Here is a 25207-nt window from a genome sequence, read left to right on the forward strand (position 1 = left end):
GACAGAGATGAGTCTGAAGTAGATCAGATAATCCATGCCCCGAGAGGAAAAATTTTCCTCACAGTTAAGCTAGAGGGAAAACCCTGCCAGATGGAGGTAGATACTGGATCAGCAGTGTCTATCATATCGTGGGCAGGAATTAAAAGACTAGTGCCAGACATCTCCCAAGCAAGATTAACCCCATGCCCATTGAAGCTAAGGGATTTTCAGGGAAATCCCATTCCTGTGCTGGGGAAATTTTCTTGTAAGGTGTCATTTAAACAGTATCATAAGAGGCTCCCTCTTATTATAGTCAGGGGTCCCAGGCCAAGCTTGTTAGGGCTGGAGTGGTTTGAAGCCCTGGGTCTAGCAATAACCGGCATAGATCAGATTCAGACCACTCCACACCTTGACATATTGATTAAGGAATTTCCCGAAGTTTTGGGGGACGGGTTAGGGAAATACACTGGCACTCCTATTTTGTTCAATTTAGACCCCCAGGTACCACCACGGCGTCTTAAGCCGCGCAGAGTGCCTTTTGCTTTAAAACCCAAAGTAGATGCCGAATTGGACAAGCTATTGGCCCAGGGAGTGTTAGAACCTATTGACCATGCCCGTTGGGAAACTCCCATTGTCATACCAGTGAAGCATGATGAGTCTGTGCGCATCTGTGGGGATTTTAAATGCACGCTTAACCGCGCATTGCAACAGAGCGCATACCCTGTGCCAGTGGTGCAGCATTTGCTGCACTCTCTGGGTCAGGGAACCATATTTGCAAAGCTCGATCTGGCTCAGGCGTATCAGCAGTTGCCTGTGGATGAGGCAACTGCTGAAGCTCAGACAATAGTCACCCATAGGGGCGTGTTCAAGTGCAACCGCTTACAGTTTGGGGTCAGCGTAGCGCCTGGGCTATTTCAAAACTTGATGGAAAGGCTTCTACAAGGGATACCAGGCGTCGTGCCTTACTTTGACGATGTCCTGGTATCAGCCCATTCCCTGTCACACCTTATGGCCCGTTTGCGAACTGTACTTCAGCGTTTCCGTGGTGCTGGTTTAAAACTGAAGACTACCAAGTGCCAAATTGCAGTTCCCCAAGTTGAATTTTTGGGATTTTTAGTAGATAAAAAAGGGATCCATCCGACCCCTGAGAAGGTGCGGGCAATTAATCAGCCCCCCCCCCCCCAACAAACAAAGCCGAGCTTCAAGCCTTTTTGGGTCTGCTCAATTTTTACAATATTTTTCTGCCTCACAAGGCGTCTGTGGTGGAGCCCCTCCACCGATTGTTAGACCGATCAGCTAAATGGTTTTGGGGAAAAAAGGAAGCCACAGCTTTTGAAAATGTCAAGAAGTTTTTAACCTCTGAGACTGTTTTGCACCAGTACAGTGAGTCCCTCCCGGTGATCCTGACTTGTGACGCGTCTCCCTATGGGGTCGGAGCAGTCTTAAGCCATCGTCTGCAGTCCGGGCTAGAAGCACCGGTGGCGTTTTTCTCCCGCACCCTATCTTCACCCAAAAGAAACTATAGCCAACTCGATCGGGAAGCATTGGCTATAGTGGCTGGGGTGAAGCGGTTCCATTCGTATCTTTATGGCCGCCACTTCCATATAGTGACGGATCACAAGCCCCTGTTGGGCATCATCGCTGGGGACAAACAGACGCCCCAGATTCTGTCTCCCAGGTTCACGAGATGGACGGTGTTCCTGGCCGCCTACAACTACACTCTGCATCACCGACCCGGGAAGCACATTTGTCATGCTGACGCCTTGAGCAGATGCCCATTGCCCATCGCTGTTCAGGATCCTGCGCCTGCCTCTGAGGTTCTACTGATCGACGCAATGCAGTTACCCATCACAGCAGCGGATGTGGCCACACACACACGACGAGACAAACTACTCTCCAAGGTGCTGGCTTGGACTGAACGAGGATAGCCATCCAAACTACCAGGCACCGAGTGGCAACCCTTTTTGACCAGACAACACGAACTCTCAACCCAGCAAGGGTGCCTCCTGTGGGGTAGCCGTGTGGTCGTTCCTGCCTCCCTGCGAGACGCGGTGTTGACTACCCTCCATGAAGGCCACCCCGGCATCGTCAGAATGAAGTCGCTGGGCCGCAGCTATGCTTGGTGGCCAGGCATGGACCAGGACACTGCACGGTGGGTCTCTGGCTGCTCGAAGTGCCAGGAGTCCCGACCTGCCGGTCCCAGAGCTCCCATCCAAAATTGGGAGCAGCCAAGAGCTCCATGGTCCAGGATCCATATGGACTTAGCAGGCCCAGTAAAGGGCCAGACTTTTATTGTTATTGTTGATGCTTATTCTAAGTGGGTTGAAATTGCATTATAGTCTATTATTATTATTATTATTATTATTATTATTATTATTATTATTATTATTATTATTATTATTATTATTTCTTGGATTTCTAAACCGTCCCCTCTCCCAAAAAGGGACTCGGGGCGGTGTACAGTCAGATAAAATGCAGATAAAATACATGAATAACAATATAAATAGTATAAAAACAATTAAATACTAAACATTTAGATGGAGGAGAAGAGACTGTACAAGAAATAAATATGCTATGGAAACCCTAAAAAACATCCCCAATTAAAATACCCAGACCCAGTTAAAATATATCCCCGGGAGACAAAACTAAGAGAGTGCCAGGCCAGCTGATTGAAACAGGTGAGTTTTTAATTTTTGACGGAAGGAGCGGAGGTCGGTGGTGGTTCTGATGTCGGGGGGGAGGTCATTCCAGAGGGTTGGGCCCATCACAGAGAAGGACCTACTCCTAGGTGTCGCCCGCTGGCATTGCCTAGCGGACGGCACCAGGAGGAGTCCCTCCCTGTGTGAGCGGATTGGTCGTAGGGACGTGTGTGGTAGGATGCGATCCTGCAGATAACACCAGTCTAACACCACTGCCCCTGCCATTATTAAGGTATTAAGGAGGGTATTTTCCACCCATGGGTTACCTGATCTAGTATTGTCAGATAATGGGCCCCAATTTACTGCTGCCTTACTAAACAAGTTCTTTACCAAGCTGGGGATCCGACATGCGTTTGTGGCCCCCTTCAACCCGGCGGCCAATGGCCTAGCGGAACGCGCTGTCAGATCAGCGAAAGAAGCGCTGGCTAGGTTTGGGCCGCTCAACTGGCAGGAGGACATAGACACGTACCTATTTTGGCAGCATGCCACCCTATGCGCCACAACAAATAAAAGCCCTGCTGAGTTATTAATGGGTCGACGAATTAGAACTACACTTGACAGGCTTCATCCAGAGTATGCCCCATCAAAGCCTCTGGACTCACACTGTCAGATAAAGGGTTTTCCATTAAACGCCACAGTTTATGCCCGAAATTACGCCGGGCACCCACTTTGGGTCCAGGGAATTGTTAGGAAAATTACTGGCCCCTGCTCTTACCTAATAGAGTTAGAAGATGGACGAGTGTGGAGACGCCATATCAATCAGCTACGGAATCGGCAAGGGGAATCAAACATGGCAGGGGAGCAACAGGGCTTAGTTTCCGAAAACGCGCAAACGCCTCGTTCCCGATCTACCTCCCCAGAGCGGTCTCAAAGTAGAGTAGAACAACCTAGAGACTTACCTGATCTTCCCCGTGAACTTCCAGCGGTGATAGAGTCGGGCAGGGAAAGGCCCGAGTCTTTGAGAACCACGGCCACAGAAGCAGAAGTCACTCTGCGGAGATCTGGGCGGGTCCGTCACAGGCCAGGGTATTTGCAAGACTACGCATGCGCGCTCTAAGTGTGAAGGAGTGTTATGTATCACAAGTTTTCCCTCTGGTCCGTTTCACTAGGGGGCACTGTGCTAAACGCTGATTGGCTGGCTGCTTGACAGCCGGCATATATAAAGGCTGTCAAAGCAGAGCTCAGCTGTTGCCTGTTAGCTAAACGCGCGAAATGTGAATTGCCGCGTTGGCAACCTGTTAGCAATAAACTGTTAGCATTTTGTTAAGTCCTGGCTTGCCTCCGTTTGTCCACCTATGTTCTCCGCAAGATAGAACAAAAACCATTATGGATTTGTCAAGAACCAGTCTTGCCTACTACCCTTATTTCATGTATTGATTGAGAATTTTCTTTGAAAATTATGGGAATGTTGAGACATCGTATATTCTGATTTCAACAAAGTATTTGACAAAGCATCTCATAATATTCTGATTTAAAAGCCAATTAAGTGTGGACTAGGTGGCATGACAATTCAGCCGATCTGAATTATTAAAGAATACTCATAATTCATTCCTCATCAAACTAGATTGAAGTATGTGGGATGCCACAATTACAGTTTGGCCCTCTATTAAACATTTTAATGACTTGAATGAAGAATCCATTGGAGATGGACAGGTAATACATTTAAATACATAATAACTAATAATAATAATAATAATAATAATAATAATAATAATAATAATAATAATAATAATAATAATAATAATAATAATAATAATAATAGCAGTGAAGGGAATTCCGATTAAATTTGGGGGTAGCTGATATAGTAGAATTCAGAAATGGAAGTCAAGAAGTTGGTAGGATAGAGGAATAGGTTAAAAAAAGCAAACTGATTGCAAAAGATATTTTCAGAAATACAGAAGCTATCAAATACACGCAAGACGATTGAGAACAAGTTGGATGATTTAATCCAGTGATGGCGAACCTATGGCACGTGTGCCACAGGTGGCATGCGGAGCCATTTGTCAGGGCACACGAGGCGCTGCCCTGTCAGCTGGCAAGCGCGCATGCACGCGCTGGCCAGCTGATTTCACCCTTTTTTAAAGCCATTTTTCGCCCTCCCCAGGCTCCAGAGGCTTTATAGGAGTCTGGGGAGGGCGAAAAGAGCCTCCCCCGCCCCCCCGGAGGCTTCAGGGACCATCCGGAGGCTTCCCTGAAGCCTTTGGAATGCTTAAAACGACCCTCCGAGCTAACGGGAAGTCACTTCCGGTTTGCTCAGAGGGTCGTTTTAAGCGTTCCGAAGGCTTTAGGGAAGCCTCGGGACGGTCCCTGAAGCCTCCGGAGGGCCTCCAGGGGGGCGTGGGAGGCTCTTTTCACCCTCCCCAGGCTCCTATAAAGCCTCTGGAGCCTGGGGAGGGTGAAAAAAGCATGTAAAAATGGGGGTGGGTCGCGCCTGTTGTGCGCACATGCGCACTGGGAGGTCGTGCATTGCATTATGGGTGTGGCACGCCCGCACACGACCCCCCTGTGCTCCCCCCACTTGTGGCACGCGAGCCAAAAAAGGTTCGCCATCGCTGATTTAATCCATTTAGCAGCAAAATATGACGGGGAAGTTGAAGATGTTTATCAAATGGAGAAAGTGGCAGTTAAAATTCAAAAAAATGAAGAGGAAAATGATTATAAAGAAATTAAAACTGCTGATACTTATGATGATGGGTTTGTCTCTGATAATGGAAAGAGTGGAATATTGAAAGAGGAATTAAATGGAGGGGAAACTTACTCCAGATGGCAAGATACAGAAGAAGAAAAAATAAAAGAATTTATGGACCTAAAGAGAGAAATCTTTTCAGCAATAGTTTTGATAACACCACTGACAATTATAGATAATTTGATTGAGGAAACAGAAGAAGGGCATCAAAATTACAAGAGAGACCGTATAAGCAAAGAGCTGCTAAGAGGAGTCCATACAAAGTTGATTAAAGAGAAGATAAGAGGATTGATACCACAAACAGCAGAAGATATGAGATTGCCTCGTTATTGGAAAGATACAGGTTGATAGATGGAAGAATATAACTTAAAACTAGCTAAACTTAATGAAATTTAGTGATAATAGATATAGTTAAACAGTAATAATGGGATATGAATATTGAATGGTACCTATGAAAGGAAGATTAGAAACCGTCTTGGATTATATATAAAGATTAATAAATAAATATTTTTTTTTTAAAAAGAACTAAGTTAGATATAGTTAAGTTTTGAATATTAGGGGGGAAATGTAATAATATATGATATAGTTAAATAAAGGAGGGATAATGATAACAAGGTATATATAGGCATGGGTACAACATAAGGAAATAGAATGTAAATTGGAAATAATGATTTGGAAAGAAGGATTAGAAAATTTTGTTATTGAATATTATGGATGTTTAGCTAGAATAGGATATAAATATTCAGTGTTATTGGAGGATTTTAGAAATAGTAAATGAAATGTTAGTATGTGGTTATGTATTAAATTTTGGTATATTTTATGATGAAGGATGTTTAAACAATTATAGTCAAATGAAAATGGAGGCATGATGATGGAAATATGTATAAGTATTTGAGTTAAAATATTTGAGTTAATATGAATTATGTTTGATGACTCTGGAAAAGATGCACGAAAGCCTTTTGTAACCAACTGATACACTTTCTACAGTATGCAAAAAAAAAGATTTTATGTGTTGTGTTTGTTTTGAAAACAAAAAAATAAAAATAAAAAATTATTTAAAAAAAGCAAACTGTAAACTGAAAACATCTTCAGATAGTAGTTGAAGAGAGGCTTTTACGTTCATGCCACAGCTTTACCTCCTCATAATTCTACATCGGTCATATCCTACTTCAAGTATTGTGTCCAATTGTTTCAGACAAAATGGAACAGGTTTGGAACCCAAAGTACAACAAAGATGAGATAAGGAACCTGGCACGCAAGTCCTGAGAAATAAATTATTTGTGGTTTTCCTGAAAAGGAATCCATTGGTCTTGTTCCAAACAAAAAATGGGAGACCATTGCTTTGACTAATGACTAATCAAACTATTTTTCAAAAAGCATCACATGGAACCGTGAACTCAGTATTGAATTCAATTTACATGCCTGGTTTCTCTAGTAGACTGAATAGATTTCAACAAATGAAGGTAATCCTCCAGAAACATTTATTCTCTTGTCTGATAGAGAAATAAAAGACTAAAAGATTCGATTGTATTGTTCCCCCATATAATCTGCGTTTTAGAGCTTTCCTTTTGTTTGTTTTTTACAGAAATATATTTTAAAGTCATGACATTGCCTTCTATTTGTGAGAATCTGGATAGATATTCGCATTTACTGACAAAAAAAGTCTCACCATAAATATCTAAATGGAGCTATAAAGTACATTGCTTAGATTCTGGACAACCTTCTATATGGAACAAAAATATACAGCATATAATGCTGACCCAAGCATTGCAATATCCACATTCCCGTAAAGTCAGTAAATACAAAACAATATTAAAAAGTAATTGGTTGCATTTTCATACTGAAATACTTTCAAAGTATATTGTCAGCATTTTAAAAAATTCATAAGATTTCCTAGAATATAATTCTGAGCTTCAAAAACAGAAGACAAAACAAAGTGCACTGAAACACATTTCTCTTACAACTCAGCACCCCACCCCTGTTCTTTTTTACTGAGATCAGTAGGCTTTTTTTTTGCATTTTTATGTACTTTCAAAACTATATTAAATGAAAAAAATGCTAATTTTAGCATTAAGGAAATACTTTTTATTTGTAATGAAAAATGCTAATATATCATTTTGAGTAAGAATATAGAATCAACACTTGACAATAGAGATGTTATGGCGTCATTTAGAATAAGTCAAAATACAGCTGTTCATATAACATTTAAGAGTCTAAAGCTCTATTATGTATACAGGTAATCCTTGACATACGACCACAATTGAGCCCAGAACCCATGTTACTAAGTGAGAAATTTGTTAAATGAGTTTTGCCCCATTTTAAGTGAATCACTATAGTTGTTAAATTAGTAACAAAGTTGTTAAGTGAATCTGTGTTCCCCATTAACTTTGCTTGTCAGAAGATCACAAAAGGTGATCACATGACCCTGGAATACTGCAACAGTCAGGGACGGATTTAGATGAAAAGAGGCCCTAGGCTATTCTACTTATGGGGCCCTTTCACCTCCCATTTTTAAGTTTGTAAATTACATGAGAGATAATAAAATACATCATTACTGTGATATATATCAATATATTAAATGAAACATGTTGTAATTGGTACTAACCTTTATAAAAAATGTGGCACGGATAATAAATAAAAAAAAGTCGAGAACACTTATTTGGACATTTATTCTCAGCACCATATATATATTTTCATATTATCGAAGTAACACGAATATAACTGAACGTCAGGATATCAATAGGTCTGTTCGTTTGTCTGTTCCAATCTACACCAATTTGCACTTTATTTATGCAAGAACAAACTAGAGCTTAAGGTACGTCAATATTTGCCATAGCAATCAGTGAACGTATGAACTATACTTTGGTGTAATCTAGTATATACAAACGAACAGACCCAATGAGCTGAACGTGTTGATCTTAACCAATACATTTTTATGTTTGTTTATTAGTCATATGTGTAGAATTTCTCCTTATTTTGGTTCAGTGTTTTAGTGTTCGCTGTTTTTAGAATAGTGTAATTTAAATTTTGCTAACAATTTGAATGTAGGCCCCTCTTGATCTTGAGGCCCTAGGCTGAAGCCTAGTTAGCCTATAGGAAAATCCGGCCCTGGCAACAGTCATAAATATGAATCAGTCGTCAAGCATCCAAGGTAAACCACATGACCATCGGGATGCTGCAGTGGTCATAAGTGTGAAAAATGGTCATAAGAGATGTTTTCCAGTGCCATTGTAACTTTGAACAGTGACTAAATGAACTGTTGTAAATTGTATATACCTGTACTTTTTGGAATGGTAGGATCATCCTGCCACCTTCTCTCATTGCAACAATCGTAACATGCTTGACAAGGTTAAAATGGAGTAAGGACAGTAAATTGTGATAAGATAGGCATTATCTAATATACAAGGTCTCTCTTAAATCAGCGACTCTGGACAGATAGATTTATTTGTTCATATTTGTTTTGGCATAGCATGTTATTTTTATTTCCAGTTATTTATTTGTTCCTCTAGAGACTGCTCTAAGTAGCTTACAAATAACAACACAAAAGTCTAAAATAATAGCAAACCAATAGCATATGTAACAACAACAGCTCTTACGTATTATTGTTCATAAGAAAAAAATCTTGGTAACTCCTATGCTTTATGGCTTTTCAAAAATATAATGATGATGTTCTGGCTATTTGGAGTAGGTTGTTCTACATCACAGGTGTCAAACTCACAGCGTCACATTGCTATCATGTGACGTTTCCCAATGTTTTTCCCCTTTGCGGTGCTGGGGTGGGCGTGGACTGTATGTGACGCATCTGACCCATAGACTGCCAGTTTGACATCCCTGCTCTAGAGAGGCCATCAGTGAGAAAGCTTGACACAGCATTTATGTTTTGTTATTCAAGGCATAGGATTTATTTGTATTATTTGGAACCAGATACTAAGAACTGGTATATGCTGTGGAGGCTCCATGTGTACAGTGTCTATGCTACTTCCTTCCCATTCCATAAAGAGAATCATCTCATTTGCTAGACCCAAAACCTTGATGTAATGCCTCACCACATTCGGTTGTCATGGGATCAGGGTACAGGTGCTTTTATAAACTGACAGCTGATTAACAATGGGAAATTATCACACCAGCAAAATGTGATATGGTCCCCTAGAATTGGATCTAGTACTTTTAAACTTGTATACGTACCGTATATATGGTCTAAAATTATGGCTGAACAGGGTTGTGACCATGTCTGTTGATGATACTAAACTATTGAGAGTGGTAACATCAAAAAGGCATTGTAAATGGCACCAAAAAAACTCTCTCTATTAGGTTAGAGCTTCAAAATGGCAAATTCAGTAAAGTATAAACTACTATAAAAGGATGCATGTTGGCAGAACAGAAATCTAAACTTATACATTAATGGGGTATGAATTATCAATGACTATCAGGCTCACTAGAAGACTTCAGGGAATTTCCTGGACATTAAATCTAGTGTGGTTTGATGTGGTTAGATTCTAAATTTATGCACGGTTTAATGTAGAGAGCCATAGAGATGACCTTGGAGAAGCCATCCGGAAGTCACAGCAGGTACAGAAGCATGCATTAAATCCATGGAGGTGAGAAAATATTTTTTTTTAAAAGACTCTGAGTCCCTGGAGTATAAGACAGAGGGGGAGAAAAATGCAGGATGATAAGATAGTGTTACTACAGAATATTTCAGTGAAGTATTTCAATGAAGTAGTGTTGTAGTTTTCTTTCCTGATCTGGTCTACATCATAGGTTCTCTGACACTTAAGCTCTCTGATAGAAAAACGGCAGCATACCTAGATAAGAATCTTTGTTGTGAACTGGAAACAGACTCGTAAAATATTCATGTTGGCCTCTGTCAACCTAAAATACTTTTTGTAATTTTATTTTGAAGCTTCATTATCTCACCCTTTACATGGTTTAATTGACATTTTCCCCCTTTATCTCCTGGCTTTGTAGTGACCAACTTACTGTTAACCCTGTTTTCTGTCCTGAGAAGCTTTGGTTCTCAACAACTCCCATACTAATCAAACAGAAAAGGAATATTGAGTTATGTTCAATGGAAAGGTCCACCCAATGTGCAGCTGCTGTTTAAAAAAAAAAGGCAAATTCCAAATCATTGCCTGATAGAGTTGAAAGGCCATGTAAACTACTGACTCCAATCTCTTGGGCAAGAATACAAATTAAAATTTCCTTGACAGATGGTTGTCTAGCCTCGACCTTGATCACATCAAGTGAAGGAAGCCCACAACCCCTATGGCTATAGGTTCCACTAGCCACTGCTTTTATTATTGGGAAGGTTTTTTCCCCCCTAACATTTAGTAGAATGTGCCTTTCTTCATTTTAAAAGCATTATTCTGTGTCTTGCACTCTGAAACCAATGAGAATAGGTTAGTGTGACATCTTTTCAGAGTTCGATGACTTATTCTCTTCATTAGTCCTCTGAACGTTAACAAGAAATCTAAACAAGCCAGTTCTCCTAGGCGCTGCTTTGAGTGTCCAAGCATGGGTTAATTTCAGCTTAGTCCTGTCCAAGGACTAAGTTCAAAGTTTGTGTAGCCACGCCTCTTGCTCCCTTTAGAGGCCCAGTTTAAAAAACTCAGTCGCCCTAAAAGGATGCAGTTGGGGAGCTCCAGTCCTTGAGTAGCAGGTTGGACTCTGCAAACAGTTAGATTAGTGTAGCCGTTTTTATTATTTTTGTGATAGTGGTAGTCTTAAAAGTTTCCTGTCAGTTCGAAAGTTTTTTTCCTGTCAGCTTCTTTGCGTGGAGGAGGCTGCTCGAATGAGGTTGCCTTCCGTGACCACGCGGTTGAGGCACCACTGCGGGGGCTCGTTCAGCGGCTGCTGGTGAGCCTGGGGCCAGGTAGGAAGTTAGGGAGCCCCAAAACACCATCAGAGAGCTTGTAACAGCTCCGGAGGCTCCTAAAGCCTTTTTCTGATTGGCAAGCAGTCCTCAGTGCTGTTCCGAGCCATGCAGTGGCGATTTTGAAGTTTAAAAAGGCCGTGAAAAATTATTGGCCATTTGAATTGCCGCTGCCTGTCTCCTGCAGATCGCTGGTGTTATTTAATCTGAGGACCTTGCTCTGGGTCTCCAGGCAAGTTCCCCCCTCCTGAAAATGACTGGTTTCAAGCGGCTACGGGTTTTTTTTTGGTTTTGAATTGGCCATACCCTGTTTGACATTAGTGCGGATCTGTGGGCACACTGAACTTGTCAAAGGTGCCATTTTGACCTGCTGCAGCCTCACCACCATCGTTCCCGGACAGAGACCAGGACATTAGGACCTTAATTGACTGACTGCTATTTCAACCTCACAACTGTCCTGTGGTGTTGGCCAGATTGTTCCGGCTACTATGACTTCCAGAAGCGCAGCTGAAGACATCAATCAAGCAGGTCCTTCCTCCCCTAAACATAGCAGGCCAGGACCTGCTGGCAAACGGGTAGCTAAAGGGCGCCTACCCAAGGGCAAACAGCCCAAACCTAAGGGGATGTCCAAGGCCTCTCAGAAGCTAGCAGAGATGAGCCAGAAAGCTATAGAGCAGCAAATCCAGAAGACCCAAAAACTTGCACGGCCTCCTTCTCCTCCTGCAGAGGTTCCCACCGGTCCCCCTTTGCCTCCTCGCCATAGAGAGATTTCACCATCTCTGGTGGAAGAAGGGGACTTTGATTTTTCTTCTGACCCACCCAGGGTGTCCCCGGGGTCCCCAGGTCCTTCCCTAGGGGGAGATTCACTACAGGAGGCTTGTTCCCTCATGGATGAGGAAGACCTTTCCTTGCACCTAGGCTCAAGAGCCATCGGCCAGCCGAGGACCAGGGCCACAATATGTCCAATGAGATGCGAGAGATCATCGCTAACACGATATCTCAGGGCATTGCTGAGGGGATGAGACAGCTAGGCCACAGCCTACCGCGTCAGGCACGATCCAAGCCTGGAACTCAGGCTTCAGGTTCTAAGGACCGGGCAGGGTGTTCATCATCTCCAGCCTCCTTGGCCGTAAGCAGGGAGTCCGAAACAGAAGAGGGGGCTCAGGAGGCCCCAGATTTGTCTGAGGACAAAAATCCTTCTCCTGATCCACCCGCCTTCTGTGGGTTGTTCAAGCCCTCAATGATCAAAGCCATCTTCACCAAAGCCAGGGCTTCTTCCACTCAGATGAGTCTCCCAGGCCAGGCTAATAAGGAATCTACAGAGCAGAGCAGTAAGGAGGCTTCTGAATCCCAGGATCCAGGTGCTGGCCTCTTCAAGGAAAATGCCCCTCCCCAGGAACTGGTGCAAGCCCCTCAGCTGTTCTTGGATGTCATCCAGCGGCAGTGGGCTCAGCCGGGTTCAATAGCCAATCCGAGTGGGGTAGACAAGAAGCTTTATTCCAAGGAAAGCAGCATTGAGGATCTCTTGAAGCTTCCTCTGGCAGACGATCCATAGTGGCCTTGACTTCCAATTCCGTTCTTCCAGCTGACCTGCTGGAAGGACTTAAAGCAGAGGACAAGAGGGCAGAAAAGGCCTGCCATAAGACCCATCATGCCACTGCATGGGCCATGGGAGCCTCCTCTTCATCCTCTTATTTCAGTAGGGCATTCCTCTTCTGGCTCTGTAAGCAGCAATCCAAATTGCCAGTGAATGACACCAGACTGCGCCAGGATGTCAATAAAATCATTGCGGCAGTTGAATACTCAGCTGATGCTTCCTTTAATGCCTTTCCTTGAGAGCCTTCAGTGTTACATCACACTGTCTATTGTGGCTCAGACACTGGCAGGCAGACATGAAGGCCAAGTGAAAGCTTGCTTCTGCTCCCTTCAAAGGGGGAAAGCTTTTTGGAGAGGCCTTGGATTCATTCTTAATAGAATCCAAGGATAAATGCAAGGTTCTACCAGCCATTACCAAGAAGTCTGAACACAAGTGTCACTCCTTTGTCCGTAGGCAGCCCTTTCGGAACACAGACCCTCCAGCTTCTTCTGGAAGATTTAACCATTCCTATTCCCAGACAGAGGATCATACCCAGGACAGGGCGGCGTTTAGGGACAAAAATAGACAACAGGTCAGGTCCTTCCGAGGGGGGTATTCCAACCGCATCTTTCATAGGAATAAGTGACTGTCAACGGTCTCCTCCCATAGGTGGCCAGTTACAACTGTACGCTGACCAGTGGGGAGCGACAATGACGGACACCTGGGTCTTGAACACAGTCTGTCACGGTCTTATCCTAGACTTCCTCTCAGACCCTCCACAGACATTTGTCTGTTGCCCATTCCCCAAGTCAGCTCACAAACATCAGCCAATGCAGGCAGAGATCAGGCTTCGGCAGGGCATAACAGCCATCAACCAGGCTCCAGTGGGCCAGGAGCAGAAGGGATTCTACTCCATCCTTTTCCTGGTCCCAAAGTCCTCGGGAGGGATGAGAGCCATACTGGACCTCAAGAAACTCAACCTTCATCTAGCGTACAAGCGCTTCAAGATGCAATCACTTCAGACCATCTTGGGTTGCATCAGGCAGGGTGACTTCCTGATGTCAATCGATCTGAAGGAGGCATACCTGCACGTTCGCATTCATCCAGCGCATCGCAAGTTTCTGAGGTTTCACTTTGCAGACCAGCATTAGCAGTACAAGGCTCTTCCCTTCGGCCTATCATCGGCCCCAAGGACGTTTACCGAGCTTCTGGCCACTGTCACTGCACATCTCTGATCTCGTCCAGTGAGACTCGTTTGTTATCTGGATGACATCCTGTTGATGTCATCATCCAGGGAACAGGCATCTTGGGATCTCAGGGTTACTATCCACATCTCGAACAACACAGATTCTCTGTCAATCTGGAAAAGAGCCACCTGAAGCCACCCCCAGAATCCAGCATCTGGGCACAGTGATCGACTTCAGTTTCTGCAAAGTGTTCCTCACACAGGAGCAAATGGACAGCATCACATCCCTTGTGAGTCAGATCCGGAGGTCCAAGTCAGCACCTCTTGTCAATCTATCCCAGCTGCTGGGGAAACTGATCTTGTGCATCGCAGTAGTTCCCTGGGCATGGCTGCATGCACGGAATCTTCAATGGTTCCTTCTCCCATTTCAGTGATGCAAGGCCAGCAACTCCAAGAGGGTGGTGAGCACTCCTCCACAGGTAATCCGGTCGCTCTGGTGGTAGCAGTCTGCAGCTCTGAACAGGGGGTCCCTTTTCAAAGAACCAGAATGCCTGGTCATAACAACGGATGCAAGCTTGTATGGCTGGGGTGCCTATCTTCAGACTCACGTGGCACAGGGCAGATGGTCGCAGGCGGAGTTCGCCCACAACATAAATTGGCTGGAGCTCAGAGCTGCCAGGCTAGCTCTGCACCACTTCCATCACTTCATTGAAGGATCCCACATCTTAATACTGATGAACAACATTGCCACCAAGGCCTATGTCAACCACCAGGGCAGGACTTGATCGAGAGCCCTGATGTTGGAGGCAGAAGCCCTAGGGCGATGGGCAGAATGCCACCTCGAATCGTTGAGAGCGGACCACATCTCAGGGGAGGAGAATGTGACAGCGGACTGGCTAAGCAGAACTACCATCAGCAACTCGGAATGGCGGCTTCATCCATCTCTATTTCACCAATTGACCCAGAGGTTTGGTCTTCTGGTGGTGGACCTATTCGCCAGTCCAGCAAACACTCACCTCCCCCGGTTCTTCTCAAGATTCCAATGTTCCGGCATGGAAGGGACGGATGCTCTTCGATGCCGCTAGCCTCCCGGTCTATTATACACCTTTCCTCCTCTCCCCCTGATACCTCCGGTGATCAGGAAGATCTTGTTGGAGGGCATCCCATATTAGTCACCCCTCACTGGCCAAGGAGGTCCTGGTTAATTACAGATCTGGAAGATCCTCCTTGTGTGTCAATAAACGGTTCCACATTTAAAATTACTGTATAAAAAGTGTTGTTATAAATTTTGGGTAAGAAAATCAGAGTAAGATTTATAATTATGTAATTGTACTATCTCAGTGAAGCCTAAAGAAATATGTATTTTTTTAAAAAAAATAGTAGCTTTTTTTTTGTATTCTACTTTTCTGTAATATTCCCTAGATAGTGGGAACTTGTCTGAAACTTCCCAGTATGTTACAGAGCACAGCTTGAACTGAACTTTTATTTTAACATCAGAACGGAAGCCTTTTTGCAACTGTTTATTGTCTCTGGCAGCAAGACTGATGCTCCACCTCTTGGATTTAATTCGGGTACCTTTTCCTAACATGTTTCCCTCATTATAAGGAAAAGCTCATGTTTCTAAGAAATCAGTATTAAATGAAAATGGTATGTTTAAAGGTTGTGTTTAAAGGAAACTTTAATTTCTAATATAGCTTCAATATTTTGCTCTTTGGGTAGAATTAAATATAATTTATTGGGAAAACAACTATTCTTTTAGATACATTGGATATAATTCCTAAAACAATGTAGCTAATGTGTATTTATAACCAGCACTTTGATTTGAAAATGAGGTCCTTCATTCTTTTAGTGGGTTTCAGTGGCTAGTCATAAAATATCAATATATGGTAATATATTTGTTTTAGGACATTCCTATTTAGAATAGGCACATTCAAAGTATAATGATTAAAAAGACTGAATGAGAAGATAGAGTTGCCAATCAATACCGCTTCCTTGCTACTTCCTTTTCCATTACATAAAGAAATGGAAACAAAACTGAAGTTGCAGATATGATTTCTGATCTTCCAGAATGTCAAAACGCTCATGAAAACACAATAATATGATTTAGGCAGGGCTATCCCTCAGAATGTGGTTTTAAAAAAGTTAGGATTGTAGCCATGATGATGCAATTAAAGCTTTGCCTGTTTTTTACACATATGTTTGTATGTACGTACGTACGTACGTACGTATGTATGTATGTATGTATGTGTGTATATACATCCCTTTGTCTTTCTTTCAGCTCACTCCAGGAGACCATCCAGGCAGTAAACCATATTTTTAATGTTGCCTTTGTTATATTATCAGCACAAATACAACATATACATATTTGGGCATACCAGGGGTTGTAACACAAATACATACCTATTTCCCTGGCTCAGCTGATAAGGAGGAGAGCCTGTGGCTTAGTGGCTAATGTGTTTGCCTAATATGGAATACAGCCCAGGTTCAAATCCCAGTAAGGGTATGGCTAGCTGATGAGAGCTAAATAGCTTGAAATAGATTTATACTAGTCCCCCTTTATTTATTTATCAGCACAAATACAACACACACACACACACACACACATATGAATTGTCAAGCTTTTGATTAAGGAGAGGGATAAATTACTTATTAATAATGTTGATGCGAACTTATGCCATTTATTTCTCTGTTAAGCCAAGAGGAAAGTACAACAACAAGAAAAATCAACACCATTTTTTGGTGTGTGTGTATGTGTGTCTTTGAGTCAAAGTTGACTCCTGGTGACTGCCTGGACAGATCCCTACAATTTTCTTGGCAAGGATTAGTGGAAGTGGTTTGCCCTTCCCTCGTTCTTTCTAAGGCCAACAGAGAGTGACTAACCCAAAGGCACCCACTTAGTTTTGTGCCAAAGAACTCATGGTCTCCCAGTTTCTAGACTGGTGCTTTAATCACTATACCAAACTGACCCCTTCAGCTCAAATATGCATCAGTAAAATATTAGTTTATTTTCTGAAAAGTAATTACTTTTTTAAAAACAATAAGCTAAAGAAGACAAGGCATGAAGTAAGAAAAAGGAAAAGGCAATCTAGTTTAAATGCTGACCTCCACTTTCCATCATGGTTTTGATGAGTTATGACTTTCACAGAGTGTTTATGTATCAAATCATGTGCAGCATTCCCTGCTAATTATAAGGACAGCACTGGCCATTTTTGCTATGTTTTAATGGTGCAATCAAGAAGAAAAGTCAATGCCCACTTTTACACCACGAATACCCCAGGATCTCTAGAAATTAGGTTGCAAAGTAACATTCGTTTGTCATTGATCCCACCAGCTAGGAGGTCCGTGTAATGTATTTATACACATACAGTGGTGTGTTGGTCGCATCCTATGAATATGATCATAGACTAATGAACTTCTCTGGCATGATAACATCTCTGGGTTGGTTCCAAAGATAAATAGTTGCAGTTAGTTTATATTAAAATATCCAGGTCAAGTTAATAATTTGAACTAATTCACATGAATTTAATGGCACATAAAAACAAGTTCACTGGTTTGGAATAAACCTTTTATATGTAAATTGCATTTATATAGTAATTATGTACTGCATAGCATTCATCTTAAAATAACAATATCATTTTCAGAGCACTAAAAGGGCTTTAGGATTTAATACAGTCATTGTTGTGCATATAGATAGTGTAAAGTTCACAAGACAACTGGTTGCCCTTTAATCTGCATATTCAGTTGTGCAGTCTGTCCTTTCTCATCAGCTGAAGGTCACTTTCTTGCTATATCAGCATTATCATCCAGCATTGTCTTTTGGGAAAACATTTTCTGTTCCTCATTAAGCTGGAAACAATTTGTTATGAAATGCATCATGGATAGTACAAAGTTGTTATATTCATAAGCCACTCAAGTATTGGTATTTACAAAACAGAATGAAGCTTATTGATGCCTTTCATAAATAATTAGAATAAAAGTAATTAAAATCAATAGTAATATATATTTATTAATTTAATACCTTTAGATTTGCTTTTCTGCTACAAAATGATGGCCAAGATGACTAGCAATAATAAAATTAAAATAGCAATAGTACTTACTTATATACCACTTCACAGTGCTTTACAGCCCTCTCTAAGCAGTTTACAGAGTCAGCATATTGCCCCCAACAATCTGGGTCCTCATTTTACTCACCTCGGATGGATGGAGACTCGAACTGCCAAATTGCAGGCAGCTGGTAGTCAGCAGAAGTAGCCTGCAGTACTGCACTCTAGCCACTGGGCCATTCTTGAACCCTGGGGGCTGAAAGAGAGGATTGCACTCCTTGCCTCTTCCTTTAAGGTTATTATAAGGTTATTATAATTTTGTATTCTTAAAAGCCTGAAAGCAATTATTTTAAAAAGTAGTAAAGCAGACATATTAGTGGCTAATGTTTATTTCAAAATAAACATTTCAAAGTAAACATTGGTGTGAATAAAACATTTTTTTCTGTTAGAAATATAATGATATTTTTTTGTTTGGCTTGGCAATTTTTTTTATTCGTAGAAAGGGAAGAACAATCAAGCATCTTCTAGTTGGAAGAACAATTTTGTATCTTTCAATTGATAAAAAGGCAGAAATCTGACTTCATAATTCTGTTGTTTTATGGCTCATATGGCAATCCTCTTGAATCATTTGCCTTGTTTATCAGGTTTAGAGGTTAAAATCTAATTGTTTAAAAAAATATCCCTGGATGTGTAATTGATTAATTTAATTTTACTTATTTCAACAATTTATGTGGATTCCCATATTACTGTTTTCATTTTGGGTGTCTGACAATAAATTAAACTAGAAGGTAGCTAATTAACTCTAAATAAACAAGAAATTGCAACAATTATTAATATATCGGTCAGTATATAAAGGTCCAAGTACCTCCTTTCCTCTTGCAGTCAAGCCCCTAATACCCTGATCCAAATGTGAATAATCAGCCCTTTGGTACCTTATGAAAAGCCAATAAAGTTCATTATGATCATTCTGATCTCCCAAGGGCTCCAAAGGATAAACACTACAACATAAAAATATTAAAAACTCATATTTCATTATTTAAAGCAGTAGTTCTCAACCTTTGGGTCGGGACCCCTCTGGGGGTCGAACGACCCTTTCACAGGGGTCGCCTAAGACCATTGGAAAACACATATTTTTGAAAAAATACAGAAAACATAAAATAATTTTATGGTTGGGGGTCATCACAACATGAGGAACTGTATTAAAGGGTCGCAGCATTAGGAAGGTTGAGACCCACTGATTTAAAGGATACATTTTCAAAGAGGAGTTAGCTTTTACACTGAGAGCAATTACAAAGAATTATATTATCTCTTACAAGAGACTTAGGATGACTTTAAATTGTGAAGTTCCAAGCCCATGCATTTAAAGGGCACCAGGCTAGAAAAGACACACATGAAGCTATGTCACATGGTAGCAATCTGCAAAAATTATAACAAATAATAAAAATAGAAATAATTGAAATAAGAATAGAAACAGAATAGAATAGAATAAAAAAGAAATTTCTAAGGAATTCCCAGCGAAAGCATACAGTAGAACAGGGCTGTCAAAGTTCCAGCCTGTGGGCCGATGTGTCATGCACTGGCCACGCCCACACCCAGTTTAGCGAAGTGGAAAAAAGTCCTGATACATCACGTGATGCTGCCATGACGACGTGAGTTTGACACCCCTGCAGTAAAAGCTAGTTGTTAGTTCTATAACTTGGTTTTTTTTATTTTTATGACACTACATAATACTGTCTGTCTAATAAACCCCTCTGTACCTAATCTCTGTTTTCTAAAATAAGTAACTTAACATGCCTTTCCCGTTTACTTTTTCAGGTTGTGTGGAGGAAACTTGGAGATGCTGCAGGCTCGTGTCCTGGAATTAGACAGCACTTGTCTGGAAGCCAATACAAAGGGCCAATGTGAATGGCTGTCAAAACAAGGAAGGATTCCAAGTATCAGTGGACATTGCAGCAACCCTTTTAGTAGTAATGAGACAATGCCAAACACTTTCTAGGCCATCACTGGAAAATAGAAGTCTTTTCTTCATAGACGTTTGTGTGATGTATCCAGATCTGCAACTAATATACTCCATTCTGCTTTTGCACAAGCATTTTCAATACAAACACACATGCACACACACACACAGACATACACACATACAGAGGGAGGGAGGGAGGGAGGGGAGAGAGAGAGAGAGAACAATCATCAAGATTGTTCACATTAATCCAGATGGAAAACTCAGAGAAGGTTCAGAGAAAGAAAAGAAAAAAAAAGAAATCAAGAGATTCCAATGAACTATGCTCTTGGTCTTCACAGTTTTTAAAAAAGTAGTATTATATTTTATTGTATGAAATATTGACTAATGGTGAATAGCCAACTAGCTGAAACCTTTTTCTGTCCAAATATTAGGATTATTGCTAAATGCCCCAAACCTTCAAGTCTCAAAAGAGCCAATAGTGTAGCAAGAGAAAAACTACACATATAAGCACTAAAATTGTGGTGCCTCATTGCTCTAAAAACATAGACCAAGAATCACTTTATTCTTATCTACTTTGGTGATTGCATTCTAAAGAACTGGTTTTTCTCTTATTAGAAGAAATATTCCCACTTTAGCAAAGTACAGCCAAGTCCTAAGGCACTGTTAGTAACAGGGCATCAAAATCCTGTGCTGCTCTTTCAGGGATGAAATAGATCCTTGAGCCAGACTGAAGACAGGGTACCTGTAGTAATGCTCTGAGACATGGTGCCTGGTAGCTGCAATTGTATCCATGGCTAAATTTTGATTGGAGATCCACACATATACATCAAGGAGAATGCCGGAAGGGAGGGACTCTTTCTAGATCTGTGGAGTGAACACTGCATCTATTTTTATTCTTTTTTAATAAATAGATAGGGGAATGCTGATATCTAAAGAGAAAACCAAAAAGCTCAGATATCAAACTTGTGGGCTTTTACTTTTAACGCACACACAAACCCACACAGAAAAACTTGAAAAGGGGAAAGTTGTGCTCTGGGAACATGGAGCTGCACATGCTGTTTCTAATCAATTTGAATTAGAGACTGATGGAAATGGGATGGATAGTGATGATTGGCAGACAAGAATGGATGGATATACTGTGAAAATGGCAAACAAGGCTAAGAAGCAATACACCAAGAAAGATTTTAATGCTAATGATAGGAGTAGCTGTGGGGGTGATAATTATAGATTGAGAGGTAAAGCAGAAAAAATAGACACTATCACCAGAATGAGGGACACTAATTTTCAGAGAAGTCACAAATAATTGGAAAAACGTTACGGATATAGTTTTCTCATCTCTCAGTTATAAATTCAATATTAAATTGAAAGTGAAGAGTCTTGGAATGAGACTTCAGCTGAAATCATGACTACGTTAAAGAGAATAACAAAGACAAGTTATTTAAGGAAAGGAAATCATTAAAAGTTACTCCAAAAGTTTAAATGATGGCCATGTCGTTGACTTATGACCTTCAGTAACAGTTTCTCAAATAGCATACATTCCCTTCCTTGGCCACTACTTTTTCTCTGAAAACCAACAGTATATAACCAACACAATTTATGTTGGGTATCAAAAATAAGTTATGTGTATCACAAATTGAACAGGACTTTACACAAGCAAACTCTTATCTGTTGGTAATACTTTCACTTTGGATGAACAATGTTTGTGTATTTTTCAGAGTAGATGAAACAATAAGGTGAATTAGAAAGAGGAAAGGAGATTTTGCTTCTGGAAAAGTGGATCAGAAAATAGTGTGAAATTGGGTAGTGCTAAGAAAATATTTCAGGGAGCTCCTGAGTAAAACCTGGGCTAATCTTAGAGACAAATGACAAACCCATTACGACTATGACAGATGCTGAAATAATCTCACTTCCAAAAATCTGGCACTCAAAACTGAAGGCTGATATACAAAACATTCCATGGCTTTAAGGAAAATGCATGAAAAAAGAATAATATTTTGATTCCGATAAATTAATTTAAAGACTGAGGAAGTTAAGCGCAGTTTATTGAACGCTGAAATCCATACTGTGGAACAGTAGCATAATAATCAAAGAATTAAAAGGTGCTTATGAGACCATTGATTCTAACCCTTATTCTGTATAGGAATTATATTAAGGAAGCTTTTGTTTTGTTTTGTTGATATTCAACTGGAATCTATTACCCCATAACATAATCCTTTTTAATATCTTCTGATGATAATGAATACCTTTTGGCCTTTTTTATATATGCGATATTGTTGAAAAACATTATCATGAAAATTTTCGTGATATCAAGTTATGTATAAAAAATGTTGAGAACATGAGTCTAGGACTAGACTCTGTGGCATCCCATTGGATTTTTTTTAATGTGGACCATTAATGAATTAACTCCTTGAACACAGTTTTAAAGTAGTTGTGGATCACTTAATAAACACAACATTAAAACCCATATTTGATAATTATATTACCAAAGTATCCAATGTCAGTTGCTTTCTTGAAAATCAAGAAATACCTGCCTAGCATTTTCATTAGTCTTGTAAGACTTTCCTGACAAATCAAATTACTGTTCATCAGCATTTGAAGACTTAAGATTCTGCTGTGACTTGAGGAGCAATTGCCTCTTGCTCCCTTTTCTTTTGATACTGTGTACCATGCAGAGAACTAGACTTAGCGCAGTTCAAATTCCTGTCAAGTCCAGCTACTCAGAATATTGATAAGTATAGAGTGTTTTGTGGAACCTATGGTCTTTGACACAAATCCACATCATATTTGCTATGGAGAGAATGAGCAGCCAGAAGGCCTCTTCTCTACAGAGAGCGTACAGGATGTAAATTTAAGTATAACCTAACTGTACATTGCACCACAAGTATAGTTCAGGATAGACTGCTGGATTCTAGAGGTCCTATGAATCCAAGTGTTCTGGATGTGACAATTATGCTTCCAGTTTTTGTGAGTTCCTTTAGATAAGACACAAATAAAACTCTATTTGGGGGCTGAAGGTTGCTACACTATTTAATCATCGGACTAGAAGATCTCTGATAGACATAATTAAGATTAATTTTAGGTTGGATCCTGGATAATTTGAACCAAAGTATAGCCCACTCCTCTCTTTCCTGACTAATTTCTTATCTGATTATACTAATTTCCTACGTAGTAATTGTGCTCCAGTGCAATTGACGCTCCAGCTGACCTTTAGGGTGGTTTTCAACTCCTGCCATATGATGTCATTTTTGTTCCATGTAGAAATTTTGTGAAGTACCTGAAAATAATTAGCTGCATTCGGTGCTCCTTATTTCATGAAATTGATTTCAGTAGCAGTGCTGCTGCAGTTGCAGAGTTTTGCACCGAGCCCATACGTCATCACCCTGAAATGGTTCATCATAGTCTGTTGTTCAACAAATCCCTTTCCAATTGCTTGTTTGCAGATGTGGGTTTTAGGGTTGTGCTACTATAGATATTAAGCATTTGAAATCTTTAATCCAATCCTACCTTCTAAATGCCAGGGAGCTGGGTTCTTCAGTTTTATAAGATAATACTTGATTTCACAAATGTGTATGGCTAACAGAATAACACTATATTTATTTGGGGTTCAGGAGAACTTTTCTTGCAGAGGTTCACTTCATTTTAGAGGAAATGTTGAGGATTCTTGAAAGCATGTCCTTCATTAATCTGAGGTTGAAAATGCTTTTTCATTTTGCTTGAGTTTTTGGACATAGATGGGCTTACATTAAAATTTCCCTCCTATCCCCTCCACTGTATAATATTAGATTCTGTGTATTAAAATGTCTGATAGCTATTTTGTGTATATATAAAAATGCAGTAATATTTGTATGAATGTGCAACAGGCTTGTGATAAAATGCTGTTGCTTTGACTTTTTAATCATACCTGAGTATTTAACGCAACAATAGGAATGCAACAATTCCCAAGATTGGGATGATTAAAAAGGTTTAATTGAAAATTGATATTGTCCTGTTTGTTTTCCTTTTTTCTTTTTCTCTGCTATTATGTTGGTGAGTATTAGATGGCTCCAGCACTAATATAGTGCAGCCTTTTATCCTATAATAGAGTGGCATTAATCAGCTCCTTTTTTTTCTAGGGAAAAAAGGTTATCAAAAATGTGCTTTAGTAATTCAATCAGATTTTTTTTAATGTCATGCTAGGTAACACAGTTGTTTTCATTATTTATATTAAAATTGTTGTATTCCTATTATTACATGAGAACAGCGAAAGCGAGAGACCCTCAAAGAATTTGTGCCCGCGGTCAAGGACTAGACCCAAAGAACGACTCTAGAGAAGTTTTAAGTATTTTTCTGGATCAATGGGATATTAAACTACTTTTCATTGAATAGCAGTCTCGTTTCCTAATGCTGTATCACAAAGTGTTTAAATATTCCATTCAGTCTAATAATTGATTGCAACTGGCTACTATTCAAGGAAGAAATGTCTAAGCTGTACTTTTCCCTGGTTGAGGATTGAGAGCAACTTTTGTTGTTTGATAGATCTTAGCCAAGTTCTGCAGGAGATAATTTGAGCGATGTTGGCCTTTTGACATAAGTATGTAAATTTTGATACTGTACTAAAACTATTTTTTTACAATTCATCATATAATGGGGATACCAAACATATGTGTTCATTTTAGCAATGGTAATAAAATATTTAATCTCAAAATCAATTGCCTGATTTATTCTGAGGTTATGGTGGGTTCTTTTGCACTGCACCTTTAGGCTGCTCCCATTTTATGCAATTGGCTGGACTCTAAGGTACTTTAGCAATAGCAATAACACTTAGACTTATGTACGGTTTCACAGGACTTTAGAGCCCTTTAAGAAAGTTTTCTTTGGGATGCTGGATGTTTAGGCCAGCCTAGCGGCTACTGTGGGTCCCCCATTACATTTCTTTTTGTAGCCCTTGGTGAGTTGTGAAGGACAACCCCATGCCAGTCCTCTAGAATTTCAGATTAGAAAATAAAGCATTGATTTTTAAATTAGGAAGCAATGGGTTTCCTTCTTGACTCTGGATCTCACAGAAGCAAAGATCAACCATGCTTGAGTTACAGCATGAGTCTCAAACTCAAATTATCATAAAGATCACATGAAGTTCATTAGCCTGAGGTTACAACACTGAAGTCTTTTCATAGACTCTTGTAAAATGAGTCAAAACTGAATGAGAGTATAATGATATGCCATTCAA

The 25207-nt window shown here is 40.5% G+C and overlaps 1 protein-coding gene across 4 annotated transcripts in view; it reads left to right on the forward strand.

Annotated features, from left to right (window-relative positions):
- The window catches only part of CCDC85A (coiled-coil domain containing 85A), a 161823-nt gene extending 141608 nt beyond the window's left edge, over positions 1–20215 (forward strand). Inside the window, exon 4 of one of the 4 annotated variants that reach the window (XR_014174636.1) lies at positions 19857–19880. Coding sequence is in view for 3 of the 4 variants with exons in the window: in XM_081944288.1 (XP_081800414.1) it covers positions 19857–19946 (90 nt within the window). In the remaining variant the exon portion in view is untranslated. Of the gene's footprint in view, positions 1–19856 lie in introns of all 4 variants that reach the window. The other 3 variants (XM_081944289.1, XM_081944288.1, XM_081944287.1) reach the window with 3 other exon arrangements.
- Positions 20216–25207: the final 4992 nt, after the last annotated feature.

Source organism: Natrix helvetica (genome assembly GCF_964273705.1).
Source record: "Natrix helvetica genome assembly, chromosome: 2".
NCBI classification, from domain to species: Eukaryota; Metazoa; Chordata; class Lepidosauria; order Squamata; family Natricidae; genus Natrix; species Natrix helvetica.